This window comes from Buteo buteo, chromosome 9 (assembly GCF_964188355.1).
Source record: "Buteo buteo chromosome 9, bButBut1.hap1.1, whole genome shotgun sequence".
Taxonomy (NCBI): Eukaryota; Metazoa; Chordata; class Aves; order Accipitriformes; family Accipitridae; genus Buteo; species Buteo buteo.
This window is the reverse complement of record NC_134179.1, coordinates 9,927,645-9,936,262: the sequence shown is the minus strand read 5'-3', so window position 1 is coordinate 9,936,262 and position 8,618 is coordinate 9,927,645. Positions and strand designations below refer to the sequence as shown.

Genomic DNA, 8,618 nt, shown 5'->3' with positions numbered 1-8,618 from the left:
ACAGCAACCGGCAGCCCGGCCGTGCCCAGCAGGTGGAGCCGGGACCCCGCGCACCGCCCGGCCGCCTCTCGCCTCTCCTGCGGGGGTCCCGGGGCTGGGGAGGGAGGGGTGTCGGGCTGGGGAAGGGGGTGTCGGGGCTGGGGAAGGGGGTCCCAGCCCAGGCGGAGCGGGGGGCTGGCGGTGAGTGCCTGCACGGTGCTCGCTCGTTCCGGCAGCGGCAGAAACAACTTTTCTGCACCCCCCCCCTCCAAAAAAAAAAACCCACCGCAGGAGAGCATCGTGCCGGGGGTGTCGAGCGTTTGCTTTGCGGGGGGGCTGTGCAGAGTGGTAATGCGCGTAGCCTGGGGGCTGCTGGAAGGGGGACAGAGCTCTGAGAGGTGTCCCAAGGGGCTGGATGCGGCGGCGGCGGCCGGGGTGGCCGCAGCATCCCCCCCCCTCCCCGGAAAAGGCCGGCGCCGGGGCGGGGGGTCCCCGCAAGCCCCGGGGCGGGATTAGAAGGGGGGGCACAGGACACACGACCCGGCTCTCCGGGGCGGGGGAAGCGCCGTCCTCTCCGCCGTGGGGGGGGCGTGGGGGGGCGAGAGCCGCGTCCCGCTCCACGGGGGAGCGTGGCCACGCGTGGGGCGGGGGCGGCGTGGGAGGGAGAGAGTTCGCTCGCTCGCTCGCTCGCTCGCAGCCGGGGCGGGGAGAGGCGGCTGCCGGCGCCCGGGAGAGCCCTTCCTCGGCGGACGAGAAGCCGCGCCGGCCGCCGGACCATGCCGGGGGAGCGGTGCCGCCTCCCGCTGCTGCTGCTGCTGCCGCCGCTGCCGCTGCTGCTGCTCCTGCTGCTCCCGGCGGCGCCGGCGCCCCAGGTGAGGGGGGGGCTGGGGGGGAACCCCTCGGAAAGGTTTCTCGAGGGGGGGCAAGGTCTCCTCTTTCCCGCCCCCCTCCCCAAGGCCGGTGCGCCGTGTGTCTGTCCGCCCTCAGCGTCGGGCTGTGCAGACCGCGCTCCTGCCCTGGCCCCAGCAAACAGGTGGGCAAAGCCGGGGGTCTGGGGCGGGGGGGAGCTTAAGCAGGGCTTAAACCGGGCCCGGTTTCTTTTGGGCTCTTTTCTTCCTTCTTCCCCCACACCTGAAGTCGCCACCGAGTACAGCGGGAGCAAAGAATCCCCCCGGTTTTACGGGAGAGCGGGGGTTTGCTACGGTTCAGCATCCCGCCGGGAGCTCACGCTGGCTCTTGAAGTTAAAACCGGCGCTAACAAAGAGCTGTTTATTAAAGCGAGCTACGTGCCAGGCATCTATTTGCTTTTGCCTGCCTTCCTCTCGGCGCAGGGCACCCCAGAGCTGCAGGCACAGACTGGCTCATCCCCGCCGGCAGCCCCTGACCCCCCAAAACTGCCCCGAGGGAAGCAGAGGAGAGCACAGCCGCTTGGAGCTGGCTTTTCTTTCTTCTTTGTAAACCCTCAGTAGCTATTTGGAGACGAGAATAACTTCACCCCTGCACAGCGTGGCCGGGGAGAGAAAGAAATCCCTTGGGCCAGGTGGGCCAGCGCCCAGCAGCTCTGCTCGCTTTCCTGGAGCTCGTTTGCCCCCAGCCTCGTGCCGCCCAGACCAGACCCTGTGCGCTCTCTCCCCCATGGGCTCTGCAAATCTCGGAGCCTCTAAAACCAGCTTGGCTTTGCTCAGCCCTTGCTCTTTTTCTTCAGTTTGAAGTCAATTCCACAGGAAACCTATAATAACGATGCCCATCTCCTGCATGAGTCAGTCCCGTGGTAGCGATCGGTTTGCAGGCAGGAGTCCCACCAGTGTTCCTGGCCCCGGCAGAACTCACAAGACAGCTGTTTTCCTCTTATTTTGTAATGTGGAAGTGGGACAGGGCTCTAGCTCCAGCAGGATGAAACATGAGTTATGGCATCTCTCCCAGGGCTAACAAAGTGATTACAGCCCTGCTTGTAGCGCTGCGTTACCCATTTAGATGTAGGAGAGCATGCCTGAGCTAAGGACTTCTTGCACAGGCTAAAAAAAACCTCCTGCATCTGGGTAAATGGGGTAAAAAAATATAAAATCAGCTATCTCAGGGGACCTTTGATGCTGCAGAGCTCCTGCTCCTCCGTGGCCGGGGCAGGCTACGTGCAGCAGGTTGGGTCCCGGGTGACACGGCAGCGTGGGGGCCGGAGCGATGTCCCCCCGCTGAGCAGCTGCCCCGTCCCCGCAGAGCTGCCTCAGCAGGCAGCAGCTCCTGGCCGCCATCCGGCAGATGCAGCAACTGCTGAAGGGGCAGGAGACGCGCTTCGCCGAGGGCCTCCGTGTGATGAAGAGCCGGCTGAGCACCTTGCACGCCTCCCTGGCCAAAGCCGCCCCTGAGCCGCCGGCCGGTGAGTCCTCCCTGGGTCCCACCAGTCGCTTTCATGGCCTCGGAGGACACTGGGGTGGGCAGGTCGGGACGCTCGGGGCTGTGACGGGTGGAGGTTTGGGCATCTCCGTAGATGGAGATACCTGTATCCATGTTGGCAATTTGTACTTGTGAATTCGAGCACCTTTCCAGCCTGGTAAGATGTGGGGAAGCTCAAAAGCCCTTAGCTGCAAAGCAGAGAGCTCCTGGCAAAGCACTGGAGGCGAGGGGGCTGGAAAACCACGTCTCCAGCAAAAGAGCTACAGTCCTGTGCTGGGAGCATGAGGGGGGTGGCAAAAATGCCACCAAAACCCTTTGCCAGTGATGGTCAGCCCCAGCGTCCCTGCTGGGCTTTCGCTGGGGGGCTGGATGTTACTGATGAACCTCAGCAGGCCAATATTTGAGGAAAATAACAGTTAAAGAGGAGGGCTCGGAGGAACTGAGTGAACCGTGGGTCAGGTGGAGTTGGGGACAGGAAAGATAAGGCAGTGCTCCCCCAAAGAACCTGCCTGAACAGTGACCCCCACCCCACACCGCCGTGCTCTTCCAGCCTCCTGCCCTGCCCTGCAAGCCCCCGTGGATGGGAGGAAGTTTGGCACCAAGTATTTGGTGGAGCACGAGGTTCACTTCACCTGTGACCCGGGCTTCCAGCTCCTGGGCTCCAGCACGCGGACGTGCCAGGCCAACGGCAGCTGGACCGGGCAGGAGCCCCACTGCGCAGGTACTGCTCTGGGCTGCCTACGGCAGGGCTGCCGGGCAGCTGGCCGCGGTTGTTGGGGCTGCTTCGTGCCCGTGGCTGCCTAGGGATGTCATCTGCAAGAGTGGGATGCGATTTGGGTTTATTTAAACATGGAGGGGTGATTGGGGTCCACCAAACGGGGAGGTATTGTGGCTGTCCCTGAGACCCAGCTAGCCAACATCCCAGGGATGCTGCGGCTCCCACGGCTGGTGATTTGGGGTTTCTTATCCTCCAGGAAAGCTGGAAATTACAGCTGGAGCCTCACCTGCAGCTCAGCAGCAGAGATGAGGGGAAAAAGCATCAGTGCCACGATGGCTCCCTGCGTCGGAGCAAACCATTGCACCGGGGCAGCGCCGCAGCATGGGAAACAGCCGGTGCCTGAGTTTGGCAAAATACGTGGTTGTGATGTGCCGCGGGGTACCAAAGTGGCTCAGTGCTCCGGTGGCTTGCTTCCCAGATAAAATAATAAAATAAAATTAAAAAATGTGGCTATTTTGCAGAGATCAGCGAGTGCTCGAGCAGCCCCTGCCAGAACGGCGGGACGTGCCTCGAGGGGCTGAACCAGTACAAGTGCCTCTGCCCCCAGCAGTGGACTGGAGCCACCTGCCAGTACCAGGCGCAGACGGGTGGGTGACCCCCCGCTGAGGTGGGTGACCCGCCGCCCCCCGGGCCTATTTTGGCACCCCACCTCATTTCAAACCCCATCCCGCGGTGTGTCCCCCAGCTCCTCCCGCCTGGAGCGTCACGGATGACCCGGCATTCAGCCGCCAGCCCCGCTGTGCCCAGATCGACCGGACCCAGCACTGCAGCTGCGAGCCCGGCTTCCATATGAGTGGCACGGCCGCCAACGGCCTCTGCCAGGGTGAGCCGCGCCGGGGGGGGCACGACGGCGGCGGCGGGGTGGGCTGCGGGGTCTCGGCCGTGCACCCGCTCCCCTCGTCTCTCCGCAGACCTCAACGAGTGCGAGGTGTACAAGCGGGAGGGGGGTCCCCGGCTCTGCGCCCACGCCTGCGTCAACCTCCCCGGCTCCTACCGCTGCGCCTGCCCCGGTGGGTACGTCCTCCTGGGCGACGGCAAGAGCTGCGAAGGTGAGGGGGGGCTGGAAAGGCACAGGCTGACCGCTTTTTCCCAACTTGCACAATTGCTTTTTTAGTTTTTTCCCCCTTTTTTCTCTTTGTTTGCAAGCTTCTCTGCATGCAAAAATCTCGGCGGGTTTGCACAGAGAGGTGGTTCCCGGGCTGGGTGTGGAGGGGAGGAAGATGATGGAGGTTCAAGCGCTGGCAAACAGGCGCAGTGCTTTGGGGTTGCGTCTCACCGAAAAAGAGCACGGGATCCCCGCTGCGGTGGTGGAGCTGTCCCCTGTGAACGGGGCGTCCCTGAGAAGAAGCTCAAATAGCGTTCAAACCCAAGAATTACGTGACAAGGGGCCGGCTTGGAGGCTGGTGGCTTCTCCTCCAAAACCGGGGGAGTTGGGGTGTGGGTTGGGAGCAAAGCAAAATGGCAGCTGGTGGGGATGGTGGGTGGCCAGAACTGCTTGTATGGATGTCTCCTCCTGAAAACCAGGGATTTTTGGAGGCTAGAAAGTGATGATTATTGCAGTTCATGGTGAGAAAACTCATGCTTTCTCCTTTTCTCCCTGATTTCTGCATGTTTCATAGCATCTTGCTAATGCTCCCAGCAAATATCTGTGTTCAGAGCTCCTGATTTTATTGCCAGGTATCTTGGTGGTTACATAGGTGTTTAGGAAATAGAGAGAGATGGTGTTTTCAAACAGCTTAGCAGAAAGTTAGGAAAATAAGCTGCCCTCCTGCTGTGAGAGTGCTGCCATTAACCCTTGCTGGCCCAGGGCAGAGCTCAGGGAGAGGAGAGCAGGCGCAGAATGGGATTTTAGGCGATTTAGGTGTTTTCAGCCATACTCTCATACTTTTTTGATCACCATTTCAAAGCGCTTTTGCCTATTTTCTGCCAAAAGGAACCCCTCAATGGGGTCGGTCTGAGGTCTCCAGTGAGCTTGACTCGCTGCCCGCCCCTGTTTTGCAGACATCGATGAGTGTGCCCTGTCCCAGGATAACTGCACGAGGGGGACCACCTGCATCAACACGGGGGGGGGCTTCCAGTGCGTCAGCCCCCAGTGCCCTCAGCCTGCCGGCAACGTCACCTACGTCAAAACATCACCCTTGTAAGTGCAGCACGACATAAAACCTGTCCCTGCTTTGGTTTTGGGGGGCAGGGTCCCAAAACCATGTGCATGGCATCCACCGGGATCCAGTGCCACCGAGGTGGGGGACACGAACCCTTGGGGCTCCCTGAAAAGCTCCCCCCGGCTTTTGCCTTTGCAGCCAGTGCGAGCGCAACCCCTGCCCGATGGAGAGCCGGTCGTGCCACCAAGCACCCAAAACCATCTCCTTCCACTACCTTCCCTTGCCTTCCAACCTGCTGACGCCCACCCCGCTCTTCCGCATGGCCACGGCGGCGGCACCCGGCCGGCCGGGACCCGACAGCCTGCGCTTCGGCATCGTGGGGGGCAACAACCGCGGCCACTTCGTGATGCAGCGCTCGGACCGGCAGACCGGGGAGCTCATCCTGGTGCAGAGCCTCAAGGGTCCCCAGACCATCCAGGTGGACGTGGACATGTCCGAGTACCTGGACCGTGTCTTCCAGGCCAAGCACATGTCCAAAATCACCGTCTTCGTCTCTGCCTACGAGTTTTAGGGGAGGCGGCAGCGGGGGCGGCTTCTCTGATGGCGATGGTCCCTGCTCAGCATCCTGCACCCAAAAGCGCTAGCCCCGGAGGCAAGTGTCTAATGGGAGCTCCAGGTGACACCCCACACCGAAGCCTCTCTCCAGCCAACCATCCTCCACTCTGCGTTAACTATTCTGCCCAGGTGGCTTTTACACCCACCTATGTGGGGAAAAATAAAAGCAAATGAGGTGCAAAAGAAATCAGGTGCAGGGGTTACCCGCTCACCGGGGCGCAGGAGCAGAGCATCGTCCTCACCCGAGGGTCCAGAAGGACTATGTCCCGCAGCCGCGGCGCCTATGCAGCGCAGAAAAGAGCGGATAGAAACCACAGCCCTTATTTCCTTTTTAATTCCTTTTTTTCTTTAGGAAATAAGTTAAGATGGTGCATGCAGGAGGAGGGAGGCTCGTAGCAGCTACCGCTCTCCTCCCCGCTCGCACCGTCTCCAGCCCCATCAAAACATGCCTCCAGCTCCCCTTTGGAGGCTGAGAAAACCCATGGCAGCCCACAGGGAGGGGGCTGGTCTGGTGTCTCAGTCCCCCAGATTGACTGGCACCGGAAAAAATCCACGAACATCCATCCCTACAAGACCCAGCTGGCTCTCGGTGCCCTCCTTGGCAAGTGGGACGTTGCTGCTGGGCGCAGGAGGAGTCCCAGTGCCCTGCAGATGAGCGCTGGTGATGGGCCGGGGCCATCCCATGCTTCAGCCCATGTGCAGCAGCTCCTTAAACCTCCTGAACTGGGTTGTGTGTGTGCATCCCCCCCCCCGCCCCACTGCCGTGACCTTGGGGGGGGCTTCGGCTGCGCTTGGTGCTCACATCGAGGGAGCTCGAGGGGTGAATATCTCATTTTTTCAATCAGCCACGGCCTCCACCCACTATGTGTAAGCAGCTCCAGGAATAGCTGGGGTTCGGCTGTAAGACGTGCCGGGGCGGGGGACACACACCTCCCCGGTCTCGCATCATTCCCCCTCGGTACCTGTTCCTCAGTGCAGCGCTTGTACATGTTAACCACAAAACCCCGACGTTATGCATGTTTCTCCATTATGCTGGTTTTAGTACAATTAAATGATGATATAGCCTCTGAGAAGGTGCAGAGCAGAATAAAGTACCTGACGCACATGCGGCCGGTGGGGTGATGCTCACCCAGAGCTGTCTGGGTGGGGCTCAGGGTCTGTGGGGCAAGAACCTGCCGCCATTAGTTTTATTTTTTTATTTTGCTTGGAAGGGGCTGGCTGGTAGCAGGGCAGCTCATCCCTGAGCACCCTCCGGAGACCTCAAGGAAGAGGAGCCTGCTGCTGCCCCCCCAAAAAAGGCAGCAGGGCAGAGTCCCGGTGGGGGGCTGAGCTGCACCCACTAAAATCCTTCCCACTCCGTGCCCCAGGGGAAGAGACTTGAAAAGACTGATCTGTGCCACATCCTTTGGGGGATAGAGCTCCCAGATTTTTTTTTGGGGGGGGGGTATGGCTTTTCCGTGGGACCTCAGGAGGGGGGCAGGACCTCTCCCCGCAGAACAAGGAGGGACATTCAGTGCTTGCTCCTTGCCGCTGTCGGAGCGGGGCTGCCGGAGCCCGGGCATGGCAGATGGAGGATGTTTGGGTTGGCAATCGCTCTGGCTGGACGGCAGAGCTGGGCAGGGAAATGCATCCCAGGGTTGCACTGGGGGAGGGAGGTGAAAACCCAGCAGGCTTACTCCTCCACCTGAGTGCTAAAAAACCCCCCCAAAACATTAAAATAAAGTGCTTTTCTGAAAGTGTAGCTGCTTTCAAAAGCGGGTGGTGGTAGAGAGGGATGGCCCAGCTCCAAGCGGGAGCACAGGTGCCTGCAGAGTAGCAGACCCAGGGGTTGCCCACCTTTAGTGGGGTGGTGGAGATCCGCAGGGAAAGCCCCCAGCTGCGGGAAGACAAAGTCCAGGAGGACCCTCAGGAGAGGAGAAAGGAGCGGCTGGTGGGGTGGCTCAGTGCTGCGTCCCTCAAAGGGGGCCGAGACGTCTTCTCCTCTCCTGAAGCAGGAGGACCAACCTATCCCACTTAGGACACCCCGTTAATTGTGGGGTGGTGTGGAGGGGGTGTCACCCCACAGCTGGCCTCAGCACGGGCAAGGAGAAAGCTTTTTGGAGCTGGCCTAGGAAGGCCCTGCAGGAGGTTGTGCTGCAAGAGAAACCGGGTTGCCATATGGATGGCAGGGCACATGCCTGGTTTTATTTCCTCAGCACGCACAGGGAGAGATGAAGCCTGCCTGGGGGGGAAATGTCCTTTAAAGCTCCGTGGCGTAAAAGCAGAAGTAGAGGCAGACGCACCCACAGACGTACAGGACTCTGCTAAAGGCAGCCCAAAGGGTCCCAGGATAGCGGGGAGAAGAAAAACACATGGAGAATCCGTGGGGGTATGTCTGGGGAAACCCACCCTTACCTTCCCCCCCACGCCGGGATGCTGAGGGTGAAATCCTGCACGTGCCAGCTTAGCGCACAGCTGGGGCTACGATCGGAGGACAATGCCGGGCATCGTCAGAGGAAGGACAGGGAATGGGCAGGACACGCCGCTGGACCGCTCCACCGTGCGCCTGCATGCCGGGATGCCCCAAGCAGCAGGCGACGAGGTTTTCCTCAGAGCTACCCGGCCCCTGGCCAAGTCGCTTTTTGTCCAGGAAAGGGAGCAGTTTTCCCCATGAACCCAGCTCGGCGTGTGTTTTAAATTAGCGCCTTAGATAAGAGAGCAGCGCTGCGGGGGCTGCTGGCTGCATCCTTGTACGCCACTGAAAATTGCTGCTG

General features: G+C 60.8%; 1 protein-coding gene across 1 annotated transcript; it reads left to right on the top strand.

Moving 5' to 3' along the window:
* The first annotated feature begins 601 nt into the window (after positions 1-601).
* On the top strand, positions 602-7,033 carry FBLN7 (fibulin 7). Its single transcript, XM_075036772.1, has 8 exons — positions 602-851; positions 2,194-2,353; positions 2,921-3,091; positions 3,610-3,735; positions 3,834-3,971; positions 4,060-4,197; positions 5,150-5,288; positions 5,449-7,033. The coding sequence occupies exons 1-8, from the start codon at positions 756-758 to the stop codon at positions 5,819-5,821; spliced, it is 1,341 nt and encodes a 446-aa protein (XP_074892873.1). The 5' UTR covers positions 602-755; the 3' UTR covers positions 5,822-7,033.
* The last annotated feature ends 1,585 nt before the right edge of the window (positions 7,034-8,618 follow it).

What these genes read in the sequence shown, in the direction of transcription:
- FBLN7 (XM_075036772.1), top strand. Translation starts at nt 756, where the DNA reads ATGCCGGGGGAGCGGTGCCGCCTCCCGCTGCTGCTGCTGCTGCCGCCG. An exon ending in CGCCCCTGAGCCGCCGGCCG is followed by an intron (nt 2,354 to 2,920) that starts GTGAGTCCTCCC and finishes GTGCTCTTCCAG; the next exon opens with CCTCCTGCCCTGCCCTGCAA. An exon ending in CCAGTACCAGGCGCAGACGG is followed by an intron (nt 3,736 to 3,833) that starts GTGGGTGACCCC and finishes TGTGTCCCCCAG; the next exon opens with CTCCTCCCGCCTGGAGCGTC.